Source organism: Lacerta agilis, chromosome 2 (assembly GCF_009819535.1).
Source record: "Lacerta agilis isolate rLacAgi1 chromosome 2, rLacAgi1.pri, whole genome shotgun sequence".
NCBI lineage: Eukaryota > Metazoa > Chordata > Lepidosauria > Squamata > Lacertidae > Lacerta > Lacerta agilis.
In genome coordinates, this window is record NC_046313.1 from 6,012,291 (window position 1) to 6,037,161 (window position 24,871).

At 44.5% G+C, this 24,871-nt stretch overlaps 2 protein-coding genes across 2 annotated transcripts; one reads left to right on the forward strand and one right to left on the reverse strand.

Moving 5' to 3' along the window:
* Positions 1–520: 520 nt before the first annotated feature.
* LOC117040519 (retinol dehydrogenase 16-like) lies at positions 521–7,271 on the reverse strand. The gene is made up of 5 exons (XM_033138405.1): positions 7,261–7,271; positions 6,012–6,333; positions 4,598–4,856; positions 3,953–4,110; positions 521–799 (listed from the first exon to the last, which is right to left on the reverse strand). Exons 2-5 carry the CDS (start codon positions 6,322–6,324, stop codon positions 582–584), a joined length of 948 nt encoding a protein of 315 aa, XP_032994296.1. The 5' UTR covers positions 6,325–6,333; positions 7,261–7,271; the 3' UTR covers positions 521–581.
* LOC117043008 (retinol dehydrogenase 16-like) lies at positions 6,323–18,533 on the forward strand. The gene is made up of 5 exons (XM_033142632.1): positions 6,323–6,344; positions 8,118–8,369; positions 10,910–11,168; positions 13,334–13,491; positions 18,283–18,533. The coding sequence occupies exons 1-5, from the start codon at positions 6,323–6,325 to the stop codon at positions 18,498–18,500; spliced, it is 909 nt and encodes a 302-aa protein (XP_032998523.1). The 3' UTR covers positions 18,501–18,533.
* Positions 18,534–24,871: the final 6,338 nt, after the last annotated feature.

The window sequence follows — 24,871 nt, forward strand, 5'->3', positions numbered from 1 at the left end:
TATTGTGTAGGTGTGGAACATTCAGCTGATCAACCCAGACAGTCTGAGTGGTGATTTCATGGTGTGTCTGTGCAGGGAGTTGGGTTTCATGTTTTAAAAATCCCCCTTCGTTGATGAATATCCCTGTGAATAAACAGAAAGCTCAGTAGATTGATCTTGGTGCAAAGCTTGTAGAAATATGGAATGAAATAGTTTTGTACAAATTATATATGAGAGGGGGGAAAGGAGACACACAACTATGTATTTGAATACTTTATTTGTATGAAATGGAAAATAGGTAAAATATGTAGAATGTGTTAAGTTATGTAAATGACTGTAAAATGATGGATATCTATAACGACAATAAAGCAATAAAAGCAAAAAAAAAAAAAAAACTTAAATCAAGAATAAATACTTGAAGATAAGGAGAAAATGACACCATAAAAAAGAGATCTTGGTGCAAAGCAGAATGAGTGGGAAGGAGATGAGCGCTCCAGCTGCTACCAGCCTGGAGATGGTGAAAATAGGAATGAAGGCATCTTGCAGCCATAGTCAACTTCCCTTGGTTCTCCCAAAAATTCCTGTCTGAAGTGTGTCTATGATCAGCAAAGAGCTTTGGCTGGTCTAGGCCTACCATATGCCACAATGTAGTCTGCAAGTGAGGCTGGCAGGTACGAGAGGGGGATGAAGATGAATTTGGCATCCAGACCCGCAGTGTAGCGGCTGCGGGGGTAGCAGGAGGTCAGTGCATGCTGCATACAGTTTGTGACCAGGCAGAGGTCTGTATTCTTCCATTCGCTGCAGAAGAACGTCTTGGAAACTAGAAATGGAATGGGGGGAGAGAATAAAAAGAAATCATCCCTGCCTTGTAACTGACTGGGCACAGATCCCTGGCATCTTCCACAACAGATCTGAAAGGGTGTGTGTGTGTGTGTGTGTGTGTGTGTGTGTGTATGTGTGTACATATACTGTCAGGGAGGTTCCCCCCCCCCCGGTACGGCAGGAAAGTTTAGGGAAGTATAGAGACGTTCCTCCCCTTCTCAACAGCAGTGATAGTTGTTCGGATTCCCCAAATTCCAGTGAGGGGGAAGCAGGGGGAGGGAAAGCTGAGAGCGCAACAGATTCTCAGCAGCAGCATAGAGCTGAGAACTGGGACACAGGTCAAAGTCTTTCGCTGGCTGACAGGGGAAGGGGCGGGAGACGAAGGGGCTGGAGATTTCCCAGGATGCTTTGCTGGAAAGGGAATAGGAGGAGCCCATTGCACGGATCTAACTTGAAATGAACGGACGTTTCTAGCTTTGCTCTTGTAAATAGCTTGCACAATAAATAGTTTGGTTTTTAGAAGCTGCCTGGCTCCGGACTGTTTCTCTCATGAGCATCAATCAAGCATACCCTGACATATACATATACATATACATATACATATACATATACATATACATATGGGGAAGGTATTGATATATATGGGAGGTATTGCTGCCAGATTTCTGAAGCAGATGGACCTCTGTTCCAACTGGGCAAAGCTTTTGAGTTGTAAGGGTAGGGGAGAATTATGAGGAACACAGGGCTGCTGCTCAAAATGGCAGCCTGTGTCAAGTCCCCCTGTGCCTACTGTGGAAGAATTGTGTGCCTTGAGGAGATAGGTGGATTGGTTTGTACAATTCTTCCTCCTTCTTCTTATTGGCAGGGGTTTCCGTTTTGCTTTATTGCCTGATTTGCTGTTTGTGCTCCAGGCATAAGCAGCAGGAGGACATGGCAGGCCAGCTTTCGGCTGAGTAGTGCAGCTGCCGGGCATTAACTAAACTCCTTTCTGGAGAGTTTAGGTGCATCTTCGCAGCAGGTACTCACTGGCCCACCCTTCCTTGCAGGCTATAATTAAAATATGTATGTATGTATGTATGTATGTATGTATGTATATGTTATTGTCGGCACCTGTCTGCTTCGGGAGACAATGGAGTGCATCTCTGGAGGTGAAATCAAACTACTGGAGAATCACAGGGCCTGAAGTGACCTCCCTGGGGCGCAAGCCTGGGCAGCAGTGTGTATGGAGGTCCTGGCCGGCCCAGACAACAAGACTCCTCTCTTGGCCTCACTGATGTGGCCCAAAGCACAGCAGAGCAAGATGTTTGGGACCAGCTTGGCTGCAGGAGTTGCCAGAAGGAGATGTACAAGGGGCCACCCAACCATCTTAGGGACTCCACTCCAGATTTGTGTAGACTTTACTCTTCAGCCTTTTCTAGACGGGTCACAGCAATTTAAAATATAATTAAAAACAGTTTAAAACAAAGGCAGCGGGTATGGATTATTCCTTGGGGCAGGGGTCTGCAACCTTTAAGACAAAAAGAGCCACTTGGACCCGTTTCCGAAGAGGAAAAAAAACTGGGAGCCGCAAAACCATTGCGGCCCACAAAAATATAAACACCCAGAAGCTCATAGCACAATTTAGACAGGTAATGAAGAGCAGGTAATGAAGGCAAAATGGCAAAATATCACGAAACGCTCCCCCCCCCCCCAGCCAAACAACAAGCACTGTATTAAAGGAACCGTCCGAACGCCTGATGCTGCAGGGGCAAATCTAGAAGGGGAAATCCAACCCCCCAGAATACTTCCGCCCCATGAACAGCACAAATGCAACCCTAAAAGTTTAGCAAACTTATGCAAAAGCACACAGCATGCACACTGCCCCAATCACTATTGGCCAGCAGAGGGGCTGGGCAAGGCAGCTGAGAGGGGCTGAAGCAGGGGGCTGATCACGTCCCCCCTACAGGCGCAGGAAAACATTCCTTCAGAATGGATAAAACCCTTCTTTCAGTCCATGGGACTCCCGCTTCTGGGGGGGTCGCTGCCCCCTCCTGCCCCCCCCGTCGGTACGCCCATGCTCGGGCCCCTTTCGCCACGCTGCTTAAGGGAAGTCTCCTGCGCGCCCCCGAAACAGAGCCCGGGACCGGTCGTCCCCTGAGCTTTTTCCCGCGCCCATCTCATCCCGTTGGGCCGCCCTTAGCTGAACAGCCGGGCTTCCTTTTTCTTCCCAGACTGCCACGTGTCCTGGAGCCGGGCCCTTCCACTTTTTTAAAAGAGGGCTTCCCCCTCGCCCGCCGCCCCTGGCCCAGCCCACAGCTGCCTCCTTACCTCGTCGAGTCGTCGCGCCTCGTCGAATCACAGCAGCCAGCAGCTCCACCAGCAGCAGCCAAACACAAGCGCCGGGACAGGCGCCAAGGAGGGAAGCTGCTGCGGTCTGCTGCTGCGCCTGCACTGGCACGAAACGAGGCACGCATGAGCAGCACAGCCGCCGGCAAGGTAGAGAAGTGGGTGGGCGCAGGCGGGACAGCAGCGTGGCACAGCGCCCCCTACATTTTGGCGCTAAACGCACCGGCCCTGCCCGGAGCCGCAGCAAAGGTGCAAAAGAGCCGCATGCGGCTCCGGAGCCGCAGGTTGCAGACCCCCGCCTTGGGGTTTACTCCTGAAACCTCTTTCACAAGTGAGAATAGCTGCAAGGTAGCAGGGGTTTAGGACCGGAGTTTTCCTTCTCCGAATATATACAGGTGAAACTCAAAAAATTAGAATATCGTGGAAAAGTCCATTTATATAAGCAATTGTTTTCATTAGCTACTGGAGTTTAATATATGAGATAGACTCATGACATGCAAAGCGAGATATGTCAAGCCTTTGTTTGTTATAATTGTGATGATTATGGCGTACAGCTGATGAAAACCCCAAAGTTGAAATTGTTAATTTGGGGTTCTCATCATCTGTATGCCATAATCATCACAATTATAACAAATAAAGGCTTGACATATCTCGCTTTGCATGTCATGAGTCTATCTCATATATTAGTTTCACCTTTTTAATTTGAATTACTGAAAGAAATGAACCTTTCCATGATATTCTAATTTTTTGAGTTTCACACACACACACACACACACACACATCCCTGGGTGGGGCAAGGAAAAGCAATTTCTATGTCTCGACTCACAGTTATTCCAGTACTGCAGCCCATAGAGGTCTTTGATCTCAGCAGGCAACTTGTTCCATAAGTTGGCGGAGTCCGTTTTGTAAGTTTCAGACAATTCTGTTACAAAGCCGCCTGGCTCTATGATGCTAACTTTGACCCCAAAAGGATGTAATTCACGCCTATGATGAAAACGAAAAATTTGAAGAGACAGCATGATGATGATGAAGAAGAAGAAGAAGAAGAGGAGGAGGAGTTTGGATTTGATATCCCGCTTTTCACTACCCGAAGGAGTCTCAAAGCGGCTAACATTCTCCTTTCCCTTCCTGCATGTGGAGGAGCGGAGACGCGAACCCGGTTCCCCGGATTACGAGTCTACCGCTCTTAACCACTACACCACACTGATAACTCCTGAGCCCAGAGTTCGTATCTCTGCCTGTGCCCAACCTGCCAGTTACAAACAAATTTCTGGGGGAGAATCAAAAGCAACAGAACGGCTAAATACAAACAGGTTTGTGAGCATGCATAAAAGGGACGTGAAGATAGTTTCTTTTTAGGTTTTAAACAGTATGAATTAGGGTTTCTCAGGAGGGTAATCTCACATGTCATTCAAAGTTTGTCTTCCCTACAGTCGCAGCAGTAAATGTAAAAGCAGAATGAATGATTTACCTGAGGCTGTCAGAAAACGCTTCCAAGGCAAATTTTGAAGGGCTGTAGCCTCCTCCACCATAAGCAAACCTCCCGGTTATGCTAGACACATTGACCAGCCTTCCTTGGGCTCTCCTGATAAGGGGCAGCATGCGCAGTGTCACATCAATTGCTCCAAGCAGGTTGACATCCAGCACCCTCACAAAGTCCTCCTTGGTCAGCCACTCGTTGGGGGCTATTGGCATGAGGATGCCTGCATTGTTCACTAAGCCCCAGAGTCCTGTGGGGAAAGACTCATGGTCTCTCTTTGGAACACATTTTGGGTGGGTAGTGCATGAATCCGTCATCTCAAAGAGTGGGAAAACAGCAATAGGTCAGATGGATGGGGGAAACGAGCTGAGCTTCAATCCTGGCAAGGCAGGGCCACTGTGGGTGAGGAGTTCCTGTGTCAGAGAAATTGGTCAGTTGTCCACCCTGGATGGGATTGCATGCCCCATGAAGGAGCAGGTTCACAGTTTGGGGGTGCTTCCGGTTCCAGCTCTGTCAGTGGAAGCTCAGGTAGCCTCAGTGGCTAGAAGCGCATTTTACCAGCTGCAGTTGGTATCATTTGACAGCTATGATAATTCCTGGACCTGGAGAGCTTGGCCATAGGAATTCGTGCATGGGTTACTTCAAGAGCAGATTACTGCCATGCGCTCTGTGTGGGACTTCGCTTGCACTTGGTCCAGAAGTCGCAGTTAGTGCAGACGGCTGCAGCATGGTTGCTGACAGGAGTGAGATGTTGCCAGCATATAACACGTCTGCTCAGAGAACTGCACTGATTGCCTATTTGCTACCAGGCAAAGTTTGAGCATATAAAGCCCTAAACTGCTTGGGACCAGTTTACCTGCGAGATCATCTTATCCTATATATGCCCACACGACCACTTCAATCTGCAGAACTGGCACTGTTACATAATACTCATTCCGTAGGTGTAAGAAATTGAACTTTGAGTGTGGCAGCACCTACATGTAGGAACCCCAGACTGCGGGCACCAGGCAGGCACCTTCTGGCACCTCCTAAAAAAAAAATATGTGTTTAGACAAGCCTACCCATACATGTTGAAAGTTGATGTAAGTCTTATTGCTGATTTTATTTTATTGAATGTTTTAGGCAGTTGTTTTTAACTGTTTCCACAGATCATTTTATTGTTTTACACTCTTTGTAAACCACTTTGAGTTTTTTTGTTTTCTTTTACAACCCATCAGTGTTACGTTTTATGAAATGTAATCAAAGAAGGAAGGAAGGAAGGGCGGGAGGAAGGGAGGAAATGCTACCAGACTGGTGAGGAAGAGAAAATGTGGGTTTCTTGGTTTCAGAAGCAGCCAAACATTGGATGCAACATACAGCCTATGAGATCCATAAGAATAGAAAATGAACTGGGTTTGGGTCAAACCTTTGCTTCCTGATTGCTCCTTCACCCACTCCGCCGCTGCTGCCACACTCTCTGTACTGGTGACATCCAGAATGGTGGTTTTCAAGCGCTCTGAGGTGACCTTGTCCAGCTGCTCTGCCCCCTTCTGTGTGAGACAGGCTGCCAGCACCCGCAGGCCCCGGGCATCCAGCTGCCTGGCAAGTAGGTTCCCAAAGCCAGAGTCACACCCCGTGATGAAGACATATTTCTCCGTCAGGTTCTCCACCGTCTGTCTCTCCTGGTACCATCGGCGAAGGAAGTAAAGCCCCAGCAGGGCAGCCAGGTAGAGCCACATGGCCGAAACCTGCAGGGAAGGTAACAGACAGAATATAAGGGCCAAAGGCACTTATGTGAGTCAACAGCAGGGCAACTAAAATCTCCATGGAGGATATGAATCATGCAGAATGTTATAGCCAAGGACACTTATGTGAGGAATCCCCAAGTAGGTCACCCAATATCTTTTTTTATTTAGAAGTAGCTTCAGGATCCACAGGCCTGAGTTGCTTTCAAACAAGGTCTCTATTGTGGAGTATCCATAATAAAAATGCACACGTATGAAAGGAAAGTGCTTAATGTCACTTAAATAAATGTTTCATAAAGGTGCTAGGAAACTCACTCATCCCAAAAGAACCTTCCCTTCTCTGCAGGTTAACATTGGAGCAGAATACTTAACCCACACATTTTTTAATGCTGGGTAGCTCACAAGCACCAATGGGACCCCCTCTTCACTCTAAGCTCTCAAGAAGCACCTTCATTCTTCCCTGCATCATGGATCAAGGAACTCTGATTGACACAGGAGAGACTCTGTAGGTTTGTAGGTCCAGATTACTGCCAGGGAAAGCATAACCCTCTGGCTGTGGGCAGGCCACCCTTTTCTCTCCCCCCCCTCGTTCCTTTGCCACAGTTATAGATTAGTCATTTGAAGTGGACTTTCTCTCTTCCTTCTTTCACTCTCTGCTCACTTCAGCTTCCCCCCTGGATTTTCCCTGTCTGCTTTCCTCTCCCTCAAGCTTCGCGCATTCGCATGTGAATGCTCGTGAGCACACACGAAATTTGGCCACTACAAGATTAGGCAACACAGCCATTGAGCCATAGGTTCATCACCGCTGCCCTGAAAGGGTGTGCTGGAGAACATGCACAAACCTTGGTCCTCGCACAGATGTCAGAAGATGCCTTTGAACATAGCAATGAAAAATCCAAGACCGAACACTTATTTTTATGAGTTTCTTACCTCCTCTATAGAACTCCGAACTGCTGGCGGTTGATGCGGTGTTGTTCCTGAACTTCAGTGCCCTTTGTGTTATACAACAATGTTTGGACTTTTTATTAAGCTTCAATCAGGAAGTGTTGGAGGCCTTTTTCCATTGGCTGGTGTCATGTGCCAGTTTCAGATTTCAGAATTCTTCTCTGCTTCTGCCTCGGATGGCCTCTAGGTGGTACTAGGAGGGAACAGATCATAGAATCATAGAATCATAGAGTTGGAAGAGACCACAAGGGCCATCCAGTCCAACCCCCTGCCAAGCAGGAAACACCATCAAAGCATTCCTGACAGATGGCTGTCAAGCCTCCGCATAAAGACCTCCAAAGAAGGAGACTCCACCACACTCCTTGGCAGCAAATTCCACTGCCGAACAGCTCTCACTGTCAGGAAGTTCTTCCTAATGTTTAGGTGGAATCTTCTTTCTTGTAGTTTGAATCCATTGCCCCGTGTCCGCTTCTCTGGAGCAGCAGAAAACAACCTGTCACCCTCCTCTATATGACGTCCTTTTATATATTTGAACATGGCTATCATATCACCCCTTAACCTTCTCTTCTCCAGGCTAAACATACCCAGCTCCCTAAACCGTTCCTCATAAGGCATTGTTTCCAGGCCTTTGACCATTTTGGTTGCCCTCTTCTGGATACGTTCCAGCTTGTCAGTATCCTTCTTGAACTGTGGTGCCCAGAACTGGACACAGTATTCCAGGTGAGGTCTGACCAGAGCGGAATATAGTGGTACTATCACTTCCCTTGATCTAGACTCTATACTCCTATTGATGCAGATTCTTCCAGTTAGGCTGGGCATGGAATATTTGCTCTGACTTACAGGCCATGAAGTCCCTACATTAAATTCAAAAAAAGAGGAAAAATACAGCTGTTCCTCTGGCTTTGGGAACCACCTTGCCAGGCACCTGGATGCCCGGGGTGTCAGGGTGTTGGCAACTTGTACCACACAGAAGGGGGCAGAGCAGCTGGAGAAGGTCACCTCAGAGCGCTTGACAACCACCGTTCTGGATGTCTCCAGTACAGAGAGCGTTGCGGCAGCAACGGAGTGGGTGAAAGAGCAAGTGGGGAACAAAGGTAGCTTTTCGTTGTGTTGTTTCCATGCTCTGGATCAGGCCAGGCATTTTCTGTATCATCACCTGCTTGTCTTTATTCCACTTTCCCACAAAATGTGGCCAACGTGACTCCCAATATATCGAAATGAAAAGGTACGACAATTTTTAAAAAGTATTAGAAACAACTAAAATCAGTAAGGCAATGGGGAAGGAATTCCATGGGATCACCTTAATTCAACCTCTATCAAGAGCTGCTAGGATTGCCAACTAACCTGAAAGATTATTGCTTTGTGCTTTGGACAGCAGCTTGTTCTGTGAAGTCACACAGTGAAACTTCATTTTGTATGAAGATAGATGTTACTATCTGATAATGTCCACTGATCAACCTGATCATAATGAATGTTGCAAGATTTTAATTTCAACTGACAAGCTGCTGCAGGACCTCAAACTGATTAGCTGCATTTGTAATGTAGGAGAAGCCTCTGGAGTAATTTTGCTGATCTAAATTGATTTTTTCTCCTAATCGTAATTGGGAAAAGAGGCAATTTAGATGGGGAAAAATACTTGGGAGAAGAAGGGACCAGAGCAGTTATATTGTAATATCTTTTAAGATGCTTCCCATTTAAATTGTTTGGGGAGCCCAGAGCAGATAATATGGAAGGTATAACCTGCTGGATCAGGCCAATGTCTCTTCTAGTCCAGCATTCAATTATTGCAGTGGCCAAGCAGATGACTTCAGGAAACCAGCAATCAAGTGCACTCTCCCTTCCAGTGCTTTCCGGCAATTGTTATTTGGAAGTATTTCTGCTTCCAACCATAGAGGCAGAGCATAGACATCGTGGCTGTCCAATCCACTTTTGAAACCATCCAAGTGGGTGGGCATCCTGTGGCAGTTAGACCTGTATTTAAATTAAGAGAAGTACTTTCTCTTAGGTGTCCTGAACCTTCCAACATTCAACTTCATTGGATGCCCATGAGTTCTAGCGTTGGAGAATGAGAAGCAGTGTGGTGTAGTGGTTAGAGTGTCAGACTAGGACCTGGGAGACCTGGGTTCAAATCCCCACTTGGCATACTGCTCATTGGGACAGTCACTGCCTCTCAACCTAACCTACCTCGCAGGGTTGTCAGGAATAAATGAGGAAGGGGAGATGTGGGAATGTTTAGGAATGTGGATGAGTATATATTATTTATATATCTCAATCCCAGCTTGTGTGAGCAAGCTCCAAACTTAGCAGTTTACATTCCCTTTTAAAACACAGCAGAAAACGTTTGCATAGGCTTGCTTAAGCCAGCTATATTCCTGGTATATTCCCCTTGTTCCCTCTTAAAAGTAAGGATACAAAACAGCACTGATTATTAGATATAAAAGTGTTTACTCACGTACATCCAAGAGTCACAGTACAGGCTACAAGGAGGCAGACAAACTTAGATAAATGTATTTACATGCAGTGAAGCTGCTTCCATAAGGGAACAGCCTTCACCCCTGCTTCTCTCAGCTGCAGGCTGAGAGATAGCATGCTGCTTCTTCAAAGGATGAGGCAAAATGGACAGTCTTCTTTGGGATCTTCCTCCCAGGTAAGACCACACCTACTTCTGGTTCCTGTAACTCAGTCCAGGTAAACAGGAAGTTAAGCCTGGAGGACTGAGTTACCTTCATGTCCTCTCTAGGAGTGTTGTGTTTGGCTGCTCTGTGTTTACATCCCACAGGAGAACCATGTGTGCCACTTCAAGCTCCTTAGAGTTGGGGAAATATGGGGTATAAACATGTCCACTTCAGTGGCTCTCCCTAATTCTAGATCATTTATGAATAAGATAAAAACCACAGGTCGCAACAATGATTTTTGGAGAACTCCAGTTTCTACAGCTCATTCAGAAGTCGGTAGTCTAAGTATACTAGGTCAACTGGATCAGTTTTATCCAACAGATCTACTTTGGATAAGCCTTCGTGCTCTTTGCTAAATTTCACGTAAAGGCTGCCCAAAATGGCCTCCTGATGTCGCTGGTTGGTCTTACTTTTAAAACTGCGTGAATCCCTGGGGAAATATTGGATCTCCAGAAATACTAAGATCAAATGCGAGAGCAAGCCTACATACTGAAGTATCTCTCTCTCTCTCTTTGCAGAGATAAACGTTTGTTGGTTAAAATTGTTTGTTTCAGTCCAGTGTTTTCTGTGTTGTCTTTCTCGATTTGTAGATACCCATTTTCGGGTTTTTTTGAAAGAGTGATGTGAATAGAAGCTTTTGGACTCCCGTGCTTTTAAATACAGCTTTCCTCTAAACAAATATTGCCCATTTTATTGCTTCCTGTTGATAGTAGTTGGGGAAATGAACCGCCCATACAATTATTAATAACAATTGTTCCAATGCTGACTTATATAATGTAGATAAAGTGGCCCCCTGCATGCTAGATGTAGAATCATAGAATCATAGAGTTGGAAGATACAAAAGCTTCTGGTTTCTTTATAAAAGTTATTTTAAACATTTTTAAAAATTCATTATATATCATTTCAATTCATTATATATAATTTCCTTTGGGAAATAATAACTGTCTCTTCTTGCACAGGGCTCTGGGGCTTGGTGAACAATGCGGGAATCGGTGTCCCATCAGGTCCCAATGAATGGCTGACCAAAGATGACTTTGCAAAGGTGATCAATGTCAACCTGCTAGGGTTGATTGACGTGACACTACACATGCTGCCCCTGGTGAGAAGAGCCAGAGGGAGGGTGGTCAACATCTCCAGTGTTCATGGACGAGTGGCAACCTTTGGAGGCGGTTATGTCCCGTCAAAGTTTGGTGCGGAAGCCTTCTCTGACACCCTGAGGTAAAAACAAGCTGTGTAGCTTACTTCTGGGTTTGGTTTAGTGAAGTGGTGTTTCTCCAGGTGTAGGCCATAAAAAACAGGTGGTGGGAAAACAGGTCTGCTGTCAAGGGCTGAACCTTAAATTACAGATCAAAAAGCAGACGCTTGCACTGTTTGAGAGAAAGGGATCCAGGCTCATGCTATGCCCACACTGGGCCTGAAATACGTTGGCTCATCTCCTGGTCTGGGGGGAAATAAGGTTTTTTTCAAAATGCAAGCCTGAGGTGGGAGGGAGAGGGTGGGTGGGTGGACTCCACAGAGCTGATTGAATTTGCTCCACCACCTGTGAGAACCCATCACCTCCGCCAGCCCCCCCCCGCAGAATTTGCTACCAAGGAGTGTGGTGGAGTCTCCTTCTTTGGAGGTCTTTAAGCGGAGGCTTGACAGCCATCTGTCAGGAATGCTTTGATGGTGTTTCCTGCTTGGCAAGGGGTTGGACTGGATGGCCCTTGTGGTCTCTTCCAACTCTAGGATTCTATGAGGATGCAGCCCTGGGAGCACAGGTGCCAAACCATCGTGCTAACCACCTCCCCGCCGTTTGGTGATGGAGGACGGAGAAGTTGTGGCTGGTACGCAAAGATGGTTGGTGGTGTTTTGAGAGATGACAGCATCTTCAGAACAGCAGATTATCTGGGGCTGGGGCACCAGAAGGGGCAGGCTGGGTTACAAAAGGGCTAGCTGCATCCTCCTCCATCACTACTACTGCTGCCTGTACCACCTTGTTGTCTCTGCCGGAATCCACACAGGGCCATAAAGGGGCTGCAGGGTCCCTGCAAGAGAGCCTGGCACAATTAGGACATGTTCAATTTTTCACCTTTTCAAATTCCAAAAAAAGGGAGCGCTAAAAAGTTGTAACATGATTTGGGAATTCAAAATACATTTTGCTCAAATTGATACAATTTAGTTTTGCTTGGTAAGTAAAATACATGTGAAATTGCACAGAAATCATTAAAAATGATTGCCAAGGACTTGCAGTTATATTATTATTATTATTATTATTATTATTATTATTATTATTATTAAGCATATATTACCTGACATTTTCAGAAGGCAAAATAAAAATTCTATGATTTGCGGACAGCAGGTTATGTGCTTTTAAATCAAATGTAGGTTTACCAAGCTTTGTTGTTGTTGTTGTTCAGTCGTTCAGTCATGTCCAACTCTTCGTGACCCCATGGACCAGAGCACGCCAGGCACGCCTATCCTTCACCGCCTCCCGCAGTTTGGCCAAACTCATGTTAGTAGCTTCGAGAACACTGTCCAACCATCTCGTCCTTGGTCGCCCCCTTCTCCTTGTGCCCTCCATCTTCCCCAACATCAGGGTCTTTTCCAGGGAATCTTCTCTTCTCATGAGGTGGCCAAAGTTCTGGAGCCTCAGCTTCAGGATCTGTCCTTCCAGTGAGCACTCAGGGCTGATTTCTTTAAGGATGGTTCACCAAGCTAACTGTTGCCAAATCAAAACAGTAACAGCAGATTTGAATTTCCCACACCCAAACGCATACTTTTAAGACCCCCTCACTGAAGAAATTTGCAAAAATTAAGCTTCCGTCCCTAAAAGAACACACCCCAAATTGGCACATGGCCAAGGTGTGCTGCACTCGGTCACATGCCAGGAAAAAGGAAAGATGAGAGAGTAGACCAACCAGCTAAGAAGGCAGGCAGAGGGCAGGCCTGGGTGGCTGGGTGACCCTGGCATAGACCCCATTTGCTCCTGCTGAGGGCCCCCTCCCCCTCGCAAGGCTGCAGCACCACCAGCTTGGCTGACTCTGGCCTCTGCCAGGTCTGGAAGCTCTGCTCCCCCAGGATCCCCAGGCACCTAATTTGTTTAGCGGCCGCTGCACTGAGCATGCCTGAGACCTTTCCTAGCAGTCAAACAATGCACTGTTTCAGTTACAGGTAGGTAGCCGTGTTGGTCTGCCATAGTCAAAACAAAATAAATAATAATAATAAATTCCTTCCAGTAGCACCTTAGAGACCAACTAAGTTTGTTCTTGGTATGAGCTTTCGTGTGCATGCACACTTCTTCAGATACTTCAGTAGGAAGTATCTTCAGATACTTCAGTAGGAAGTATCTTCAGATACTTCAGTAGGAAATGATGCTTCTTGGCTCTTCCTCCCTCATTCAGAAGAGAGCTCCATCCTTTTGGAATCAAGGTGAGCATTGTTGAACCAGGTGCTTTCAAGACAGCCGTGTTGTCAAAATCAGCTGAGTCCTACGAACTTTTATGGAGCCGGTTACCTCCTGACCTCAAGGAATGCTATGGGAAGCAGTTCTTTGAGCAATGTGAGTAGACATGGGGAATAAAGTCAGTTTGGCTTGCATGTTAACCCAAAGCTACCTAGTTCACACTTAACAAAAGAACACATGAACTAAAATTCAGACTCATGGTAAATTTAGTAATGCGCTTTCCCCAAGCAATAATGTGTACAAAAATTCATACTGTTACAAAAGCCTGATGCCTGCCCCTCTCAACAACTTTGCAAACCCCCCCCCTCCAAAAAAGTCATGCCAAATGAAAATACCTGAAGGCAGCCCTGTTTAGGGAGGCTTTTAATGTTTAATAGATTATTGCATTTTAATGTTCTGTTGGAAGCCACCCAGAGTGGCTGGGGAAACCCAGCCAGATGGGCGGGGTATAAATAAATAAATTATTATTATTATTTTTATTTTTATTATTATTATTAGGGAAGTTTTTAATCTGTGACATTTTAATGTATTTTAATATTTGTTGGAAGCTGCCCGGGGTGGCTGGGGAAGCCCAGCCAGATGGGCGGGGTACAAATAATAAATTATTGTTATTATTATTAGTATTATTATATTAGAAGGAAGTATTTATCAAAAGTGAAGCTAGCATACAAGAATACTCTGTGTTAGAGAAGATTACTTGCAAAAATGTGTATATTGTGGAAAATTGCATATTAAAATATTAAGAGAAATTAGCACTAAAATGCTGGAAAAAAATTGTGAGAATTTTGAAAACTATCTAAAATTGACAGGTTGAGCCATCCCTGACTTAATTTTCCTTTTTCAATAAATTTTATTAAACTTTGAAAGAAAATATGCACATGTTAATATTAAATATCTTTTTACCAATGTTAAAAAACTAATCTAATTTAGAAACACAAATTCAAAGGAGGAAAAGAAAAAGAAAAAAGGAAGACAAAAAAGACAATTTAATTCTTTGTCTGTCAGCTATACAGTATATAGAAAATTATTCAAAACATCCACTCCAAGATAACACCCAATGATTCCACTTTATAAACCAATATTTCCATTAATCCTCTCAAACCCAGATATCATAAGTTCATTTTCTTTTTCATGCAAAAAGCTATATAAGGAGTTTCCAATCTTCAATAAATAGTGACAATGATTATTCTCTGATTAAACACGTCAACTTTACCAAAGGAGTAGATGCTATATACAACAAACAAACGGCGAACTTAATTATAAATGGGGAAGTAACAGAAAATTTTGAAATAACAAAAGGCACTCGTCAGGGATGTCCATTGTCATCCCTATTATTCTTGCTATCCATAGAATGTTTACTTAAAGATGTAAAAGAAGATGAAAATATAAAAGGAATAAAAATAGGGAGAAACAATTATAAAATTAAAGCCTTCGCTGATGATATTGTAATCATGTTAGAAGATCCAATAGATTCAGTAAATTATTTGAAACATAGATTACAGCTTTACGGAGAAATAGCGGGATTTAAAATCAATGTGAAAGAAACCAAAATAATTACAAAAAATATAAGGAAAAAAGAATTAGAAGAATTACAAACATTGGCGAATTGGGAGATAATAAATAAAGTGAAATATCTAGGTATAGAAGTAACAGCTAATAATATAAATTTATTTGAAAATAACTATTCAAAAACCTGGAAGGAAATTAAAAAAGAGCTGGAGAGATGGGAAAACCTAAATTTATCCTTTTCGGGCAAAATAGCAGCAATTAGGATGTCAATATTACTGAAGTTTCTGTTCTTGTTCCAAATGTTGCCAATTGTGGGAAAAAAGAAGTATTTGCTTTATGGAGAAAAAGTTTAAGTAAATTTATTTGGGAAGGAAAAAAAGAAAGAAACCTATATAAAATCTTAACAGATACGAAAGAAAGGGGGGATGGGGAGTCCCGGACCTCAGATTGTACTATGCAGCAGCATGTCTGTGCTGGATAAAGGACTGGTGTTTATTGGAAAACAAAGAACTGTTGGAACTAGAAGGATTCAGGAATATTACAGGGCGGCATTCATATTTGTTACAGGAGAAAAAGGGAAGTAATAAAGAATTTACCGACCACATAATTAAAAAATCCTTATACAAAATTTGGATAGAATTTAAAGATTTGATTGAACCAAAGGTACCATGGTGGGCGTCACCGTTAGAGATGACGGCGACAAATAATAAAATTAAGGAAGAAAAATGGATGACCTATCAAGATTTTATAGTGAAAGAAAATGACCAATGGGTTTTGAAACCGTATCAACAAATTAAACACCAATGTGCAAGCTGACTACATTACTATCAGATACAGAATATATTTAAAAAACACAAGGAAATAGGATTTGTAGAAAAAAAATCAAAACTACAAGAACTTTTATTAGAAAATTTGAATATTTATCATTATCAAAAATATACAAATTTTTACTTGAATGGGAATTAAAGGATGAAGAAGTGAAATGTGTAATGACAAAATGGGCACAAGATCTAGGGAGACCCATATATAGGGATCAATGGGATAAATTATGGAAAATTTACATGAAATTTACAGCATGTTCTGGAATTAAAGAGAACATGATGAAACTGGTATATAGATGGCACTTTACCCCAGAGAAGTTGGCAAAAATATATGGAACAAATTTGGGTAAGTGCTGGAAATGCCAAAATGAAATAGGTTCGTATTTCCACTGTTGGTGGAAATGCCCAAAGATTTATGAATTTTGGAATATTATATATGAAAATTTGAAAAAAATGTTGAAAATCACATTTGGGGAAAAACCTGAAATATTTTTATTAAGTACTAGTGGTTTAAGCCCGTTACAATAACGGGCGCTAGAACATTTGTGGAGGGGGCTGGCCCCCCCCGCCAAAGCCTGCTTTAGCGGGAGGTGGGGGGGTGGTAGAGGAGAGGCAAACAGTGCTTTCTCCGCTTTAACGGAGAAGCCCTGCTTGCCCCCCCGCCCCCGCCAAAGCCTGCTTTAGCGGGAGGTGGGGGGTGGAGGAGGCAAACAGTGGTTTCTCCGCTTTAACGGAGAAGCCCTGCTTGCCCCCCGCCCCCCCGCCAAAGCCTGCTTTAGCGGGAGGTGGGGGGGGGTAGAGGAGAGGCAAACAGTGCTTTCTCCGCTTTAGCGGAGAAGCCCTGCTTGCCCGCCCCGCCCCCCGCCAAAGCCTGCTTTAGCGGGAGGTCGGGGGGGGGGTGGAGGAGGCAAACAGTGGTTTCTCCACTTTAACGGAGAAGCCCTGCTTGCCCGCCCCGCCCCCGCCCCCTGCCAAAGCCTGCTTTAGCGGGAGGTGGGGGGGGGTGGAGGAGGCAAACAGTGGTTTCTCCACTTTAACGGAGAAGCCCTGCTTGCCCGCCCCGCCCCCGCCCCCTGCCAAAGCCTGCTTTAGCGGGAGGTGGGGGGGGTGGAGGAGGCAAACAGTGGTTTCTCCACTTTAACGGAGAAGCCCTGCTTGCCCGCCCCGCCCCCGCCCCCTGCCAAAGCCTGCTTTAGCGGGAGGTGGGGGGGTGGACAAACCCGGAGCCAGCCACCCTCTGCGCGCGCCCGCGCCTTGCCCTCCTCCGTCCGGGGTCCCCGGCGCAAGAGGCGCCTCCATTGCGGGGCTGCTGACTTGCTGCCGGTGCTCCTGCCGCCTGGCCTCGCCTCTCCGCCGGCCATGTCTCCATGACAGTGGGCTCGTGTGGGCGGAGGGAGCAGGAGAGCCTGGGGCCTTCGCGGGCAGAGCAGGCCTCACCTCTTCCCCATCCCCCTCGCTCTCCGCCGGGCTCGCCCCCCCTGCTGCCAACCCCCTCAGAGCCAGCGGCGGCAGCAGCAGCAGTGTCATGCAGGCCAACGGGGCAGGAGGGGGTCAGCAGCAACAGGCTCTCGTAGCGGCGGGAGCAGCAGCGTGGCCTCCTTTCTCGGCCTCCCCTGGCCACTGGAGCGCCAGTGTTCTAAATGAACCGCCCCGCTTCAACTGTAGCCGCTGCTCCCGACCATGTCTCTCCATCCAATCCCTGTGTCCCTGGGGCACATGCGCAGTAGCGCAAACCCAGAGACACACGGACTGGACGCAGAGACACTTGCATTTTATATATATAGATGACCCCTGAGAATATTCCTGAAGACAGAGAAAGCATCCTTTTGTAAGCGTGTGCCGCAGCTAGGATACTTATAGCTAAAACCTGGAAAGGAGAAAAAATACCAACAGTCCAAGAATGGCAAATTAAGCTAATAGAATATATGAATTTAGCAAGGATGACAGTGGCAATAAGAGATATACAAAAACAGAAAACAAAAGCAGAATGGAAATATGTGGAAGAATATTTAAGAAAAGAAGGTTTGAAAACGGAACAAATGATTTGCTTAGATTAAGTTACACACGTGGGAGATTTAAACTAGACAAAATTTTGTTTTTTGTTGTTGTTTTTTGTTTGTTTGTAAGAATGAGAGTAATTAAATTATTAGTTAGAGTAATGAAATGAGTATTATACTAAGAAAACCATTGTGGAAGCAATATGAAGTCATATTTTAAATTTGATGCATAATTTGAAAGAGACTATTGTAAATTTATGTCTGTTATTATTTGTGTGATGTAAGATTTAATGTTTTGTTTCATTTTATGTTTGAAATCCTTTAAAAAAAAACACAAATTTAATAAAGACTTATTTTAAATAAATAAATAAATAAACTTTACCATCTCAGCTAACATTTCAAACACCTTTATACAGTCTAAATAATTTCATCAGAGTTAGATACCATGGGTACATCATTTTATATAGCTAATCTATACCTTCAGCTTCTAAAAGATTCTGGGTGCCTCCCAGGCTGTTGGAAGGATAATGTTTCTTTTGGTTCATATTTCTCACAAACAGGTTGCAAAATAGCCAAAAATCTCTCTATGACTGCCAGCGACAACCTTCACCTGGTCACCAACTGCATAGAACACGCCCTAACATCCTGCTCCCCTCGCACTCGCTACTCTGCAGGCTGGGATGCAAAACTCTTCTACCTTCCTCTCTCTTACTTGCCAACCTCCATTACTGACTTCATAATGATCTGCATTTGGCCTAAACCAGCTCAAGCAGTATAGGGTTGTTGTTGTTTTAAAACAGTGGCTATAGAATCATCAGGACATACAATACAACAAGGTAAAGAACCAAGAGCCAATTTACTGTTATAGATCTACCATTCATAATTAGATATTACTTTGAAACATAGGAAGGTTTAACCCAAGATTGAACAAGAAAATTGGAATTTTATTTCCATGGAAGCAAAGAGGGTTAATGGTAATGAGTAGACACATTTATTTAGTACCAAATCAAATCAAATGTGGTGGGATCGCTCCAGTGTTTTTTATAGACATCAAAAACATCCCCTACATAGTGACATAATCCATTGGTTTAGAAGTGCCTCATGAAACTGTCGTGTGACAAAAGGTATTTGAGAGCAGAAGCAGTAAAGGAGTCTAGAAATGTTGTGAAATGTTGAAAAGCTGCAGAATCATTTAGCATGCAGAATCACTGTTGAAGGGACAAGGGAACCATGAATGTAATATTATGAAAATATAACAGCCTTTGTGTGTAACTGTTTTTATATTTATTTACTTATTATACTCCAATAGAAAGTTCTCCTGCATTTTATGTTTTCTAACCAGCTAGTGCCTATTCCAATAGTTAATCATTAATAGATAGCTGTGCTCTGGTAATTAATAGGAAGTAAATATGCTCTCTTTAATGTGTAATTGACAATGAGTTTCTATTCCTGTTAATCGATAGGAAATAATCATGCTCTTTGATCTATAATTGATTTCTGTGCAGTTCATTTGTAGCAGCCAGGGTGAATAGTTCAACAGTTAATCAATGAGCAGCATATCTGTACCAAATTCCGGCAATAAATTTCGAATTCCTGGAGTTTAGGTGATAACGGTTGGCAAGTTTGGATTTCCCAGATATCGTGTGCTTTAAGGGAAATCAGGTGGGTTGATCATGAACAGGTTTCGAATTCTTGGAGCTGTGTATAAAAGAAGAGTTCACCCCTGAGTGTGTGTGTGTGCAGATTGCAAGCTCATTGTGCTGCATCTTTGCTTTGCATATGAAATTCAAATAAATCCTGTTGTACCCTGCTTGGTGTGTTGCCTCTTTGCGTTGGGTCCAATGCTCCTAAGGTCCTACATTTTGACTCATCTTGAGGACGACTCATTCTTTGTATGAATATTGTATCTGCTTGCAGGCAGACTCAGGGACTTAGTGTCTGTGTCTCAGTCTGGGTGGTGAAGCTTGTGTTCTGTAAAGCCTGTGCTCAACGGAAACTCTGTGTATGCTCTGAAGCTAGTTTAATCTTCTGTTCACTATGCTGTTATTTGCAAACAAGACTCCGCATTATTAATTTATGCTGTGCGACAGAAACATGTATCAAATGAGTCATTTCCCCCCTGAAACTGCAATATGCAGGGGTTAAGATTGTGATTTTTATATTAGATATTATGGTTATGAATAAGTTGATAGAGATAAGATAAGAGGTTAGTTGAGGATTAAGAATAATTGTTAATGAGTGTTAAAATAGTTACAAAGTTACTAAAGTAAATTTGAACTGAACGCAGACGAGAGAACGTGAGGAAGTTCCCTAAGTAAGATTTGAAACAAGGTTAAAATAATTATATTGGTGTGTTCCTGTGGGGTGATAGGTATGTGTTAGTTTTATTTGATTGTTATTTGTATTTTGTGGTGTGTTTGTTTTTTATGTGGAATGTATGCTTTTTATTTGTTGTTTTGTGTGGAAATACCAATAAATTTAAAAAAGAAAAGAAAAAAAGAAACTGCAATATGCAGGGATTTATTAAACCAGGTGTAAAGGGGAAAGTCTCATATTTCTCCATCCCTACCAGATGGTCAGTCTGGCTGCAACCAGCAAATAAATCAGTTTTGTTCACTAATGATGTATTGCCATCTTCACAAATTGATTACAAACGTATTTTGGCACCTGAGGTTAACTCGTCGTCTTCCTACAGTCTCAGATTCTTCTTTGGTAAAACTCATCTCAAGAACTTACCGGTAGGTACAAATTTGCGGTCAAGTAAGTTTATCTATTTCAAGGAGTTGGTAAAGGGACAGCTGAGGGATGAGAAATTTGCTTAAAAAAAAGAAGAAAATGTGAATTGGAGATAAATTTGTAAAATAAGCAGTATGTAAAAGGGGAAGGATTGGATTATATCTGAGAGACTAGGAAACCAGTTTTGAAAAAAAAATGTTTTAAATTAATTTAAATTTGGTTTCCATGCACTATAAATTTAAAAATGAATAAAAAGTAATTGGCAAATTTGCAGTTCCAACACATGTAGAAGTATGTTCCCCCGTCAAGACACCCCCTCCAGCACTGGGGGGGGGGGGAGAGAGCATCTAATTATATGGGCCAATCGCACCAGGGTTAAATAAGGTCACTGCACTAACTTCAGGGTGTTCTTCCAGATGGGGGCAGGTGTCGCCCAGTCTCCCAGACTGTTTTCAGTGAGGAGAGGGGAGAAAATTGGAGTTTTAATAAGAGGGAATGTATAGTGGAAATCACACCATTACCTAAGCTTCCTCTTATTATGGAATCAAACGGTTTAAAAGATTTAGTAGCCACCTCCTGCACCTCTGGTTTGTTAACAAACATATGTGATTTTCTTAACATTTAGCCCATTCAGTCACTGGTCTCATGAGCTGATATTGTTGTCTCTCCCCCCCCCCCACTCCAATCTCCGAGCGGTGTGAGACTCCAGGGGCTCACCCAGGATTTGGTTTCCTTGAAATGAGGCACAGTAGAGACTGTGGTGTCTCTATGATATATGGCTTACACATATATGCAACCTGAGTCTATTATGGAGGGTCTCACAGCATTAACGCCTAAGAATGCCTTGCTTTGACCATAGCCACAGTGTTGCATTCAAACAGAAGTCAAGCATGTATCTCTCTCTCTCTCTGGCTTCTGCCTGCTTCTAGCCCAGCTCTCTCACACACCTCTGGTCCTTGCTCTTCTCCCCACCCCCCAGCTGTGGGAGGGGGGGGCATCCATTTGTCCTCTGGCACAAAGCCACTACCCTTTGTTACTACAGTGACCCATACTTAGGGGCCATTAACTAGCTAACTAACTCATTAAGTCACATAGCGTAGCTATTCCAACAATTGAATCCTTGCTGGATCCAGGAATTAGAATGGACTCAGGCATACAGCCTCACTACCAGCAGCAACAATATTCAGAGAGTTGAAGCTTGTTGTTGTTCAGTCGTTCAGTCGTGTCCGACTCTTCGTGACCCCATGGACCAGAGTACGCCAGGCACGCCTATCCTTCACTGCCTCTCGCAGTTTGGCCAAACTCATGTTAGTAGCTTCAAGAACACTGTCCAACCATCTCATCCTCTGTCGTCCCCTTCTCCTTGTGCCCTCCATCTTTCCCAACATCAGGGTCTTTTCTAGGGATTCTTCTCTTCTCATGAGGTGGCCAAAGTACTGGAGCCTCAACTTCAGGATCTGTCCTTCTAGTGAGTACACAGGGCTGATTTCTTTGAGAATGGATAGGTTTGATCTTCTTGCAGTCCACGGGACTCTCAAGAGTCTCCTCCAGCACCATACCATTATGGTGCTGGAGTTGAAGCTTACTATGATAAAAATGCAATACTTTTCTTTACAGCATTGGACTTTCCTTTCGCTTCCGCTTCCAGGCATATCCGCAACTGAGCGTCCTTTCGGCTTTGGCCCAGCCGCTTCATCAGCTCTGGATCTACTTGTACTTGTCCTCCGCTCTTCCCCAGTAGCATGTTGGACGCCTTCCGACCTGAGGGGCTCATCTTCCAGTGTCATATCTTTTATATGCCTGTTGTCTTTGTCCATGGAGTTTTCTTGGCAGGGATACTGGAGTGGCTTGCCAGTTCCTACTCCAGGTGGATCACGTTTGGTCCAAACTCTCCACTATGACCTGTCCATCTTGACCTGTCCATAGCTTCCCTGAGTAATTCAAGCCCCTTCGCCACGACAAGGCAGTGATCCATGAAGGGGATCGCCGAAGAATTGATGCTTTTGAATTATGGTGCTGGAGGAGACTCTTGAGAGTCCCATGGACTGCAAGAAGATCAAACCGATCCATTCTCAAAGAAATCAGCCCTGAGTGCTCACTAGAAGGACAGATCCTGAAATTGAGGCTCCAGTACTTTGGCCACCTCATGAGAAGAGAAGACTCCCTAGAAAATACCCTGATGTTGGGAAAGATGGAGGGCACAAGGAGAAGGGGACGACAGAGGATGAGATGGTTGGACAGTGTTCTCGAAGCTACTAACATGAGTTTGGCCAAACTACGAGAGGCAGTGAAGGATAGGCGTGCCTGGCGTGCTCTGGTCCATGGGGTCACGAAGAGTTGGACACGACTGAACAACTGAACAACAACAACAACATTGCCTCCCAACATCTGGTGATAGAGTGTCTGTCTGACCATTGAACTAGTGGCAAATATGGAAGAGGGATTAAAGGTAAAGGTATGGAGATTACCTTGCATCTCCATCAGTTCACAGACTCTAATATTCAGTGCACATAAGAATTTTATCCCTTCACCTGGAGCCACTCAGTCAGGAATGGGAGAACCGTTGGAAAGCAGGAAAAGGACTTCAAGCTTTGATGGCTATGTTGCAAGAATTTATGTGTGTGTGTGGGGGGGGTTTGCCCCTCCAGCAGATATCATGCACATGCACCCCACTACCAAAATCAGCACAATCACTTTTGTGACTTTTGTGACTTGTCCCCACAAAACATTTCATCACAGTTTCTTCCTACTATTCAAAGGGCCTCTGCTGCACAATACCAAATGTAACAATTCACTGATCAATGTATCTATGTACTGGCTCACTGGGAAAACTTCAGAAATTCATATAGACACATAGTTGTCAAGTTTCGGATTTGAAAATAAGGGATCAGCAGCCTCACCTATCCCGGGGACAGTCACATGTCAGTGGTGGGCGGAGCCAGAAGCAAAAGTGGGCGGAGCAGCAATGTAAACTCCAAGTGGGCTCGGAGCGGAGCAAAGAGGAGGGCAGCCAGCAAAGAGGAGGGCAGCCATGTGCTCCGCGCAATGGAGCCCCATCGTCTTCTTGTCTGATCCCATCAAAACAGGACAGGAAGCAGCAGCTGCTCAAAGGCAGCCAGGCTCCACCCGCCAGCTAACCCCATTGGCCGGCTGAGGGGCTCGGCGGCAACGGATAGGGGCTGATGCAGGGGGAGGAATACACCCCCCTGTAAGCACGGGAAACGGCTCCCACTTGCTTTGAGGGCTGAGGCTTTTCTCTCCAAGTAGGCGAGGTCTTCCCACCCAGTCCCTGGCCAGCAGGGGAGGAGCTGCTTCCATTAAAAACAGGAAATTTAAGGGAAATAAAAAATAAGGGAGAGCAGCGGGAAACTACTTAAAATAAGGGAGAATCCCGGGGAAAACGGGATACTTGACAGCACTGTATAGACATGTGAGCTCAGCTACTCAGCAGCCCCTCTGCCTGAGTGATAATCCCTGGCATCCTGATACCTGAGTGCCAGACAGGTAGCCATTCCAGAAAGAGCAAACCCAGATGAAGACAAAAGGGTGTGATTAACTTGGCTGGGAAACAGGGAAATGTAAATATCTCTTTTGCTTCGCTTGATGGGTGTTTGGTGGAGGGCAAGGGGAGGCACGGGGCAGGGTCCAGGATGCTCAGATTACTGCCACCAGACCTCCCCTTTCATGATGTAACCATGATTACTAGTGATGTAGTTGGGGGTGTGTGTGTAACATGGGGATTAGCAGCTAATAAAAGTTGGGGTTCTCTTTTGTACGGGGCTTTCATCTTGTTTCACCTGGTGGCAGGTGGGAGTCCTGTCGCGACAGTCTTCAATAAAGACCAAGGCTGCTGTTTTGCTCTGGTATTCCTGGCTGGTGTCCTTGTTATTTTGTCCAAGGGAGCCCTCTCAGATTCTCCGTTAACAGCTACCAATTGCTTAGTCATTTAACAATGTTTTATTCAAGCTTTTTCATAATGCAATAAAATAAAAGAAACTAAACAAAAACAAAGAAAGAGAAAGGAAACTTATGGATGGATGGAACAGAGGCGAAATGGCTGAATTTGGCACATGAAGGTCTACAGAAGGAGTAGTAATAATAATAATAATAATAATAATAATAATTTATACCCTGCCCATCTGGCTGGGTTTCCCCAGCCACTCTGGGCGGCTTCCAACAGAATATTAAAATGCAACAGTCCATTAAACAGTAAAAGCTACCCTAAACAGGAGGGTGCTGTTCCCTTCACCAGCAGGTTTCCCAGTCAGCCTAGAAAGGTTCTTAAATTTCACCTCCTACATTGGCCAGGCCAGATGTGAGAAACTGACTGTAGCCAATGCTGTGAAAGTTAGGCAGCTGCAGGTGCTCTATGGACAAGCTGCAGCAGACAGGTCACATGTGCATTATTTTACA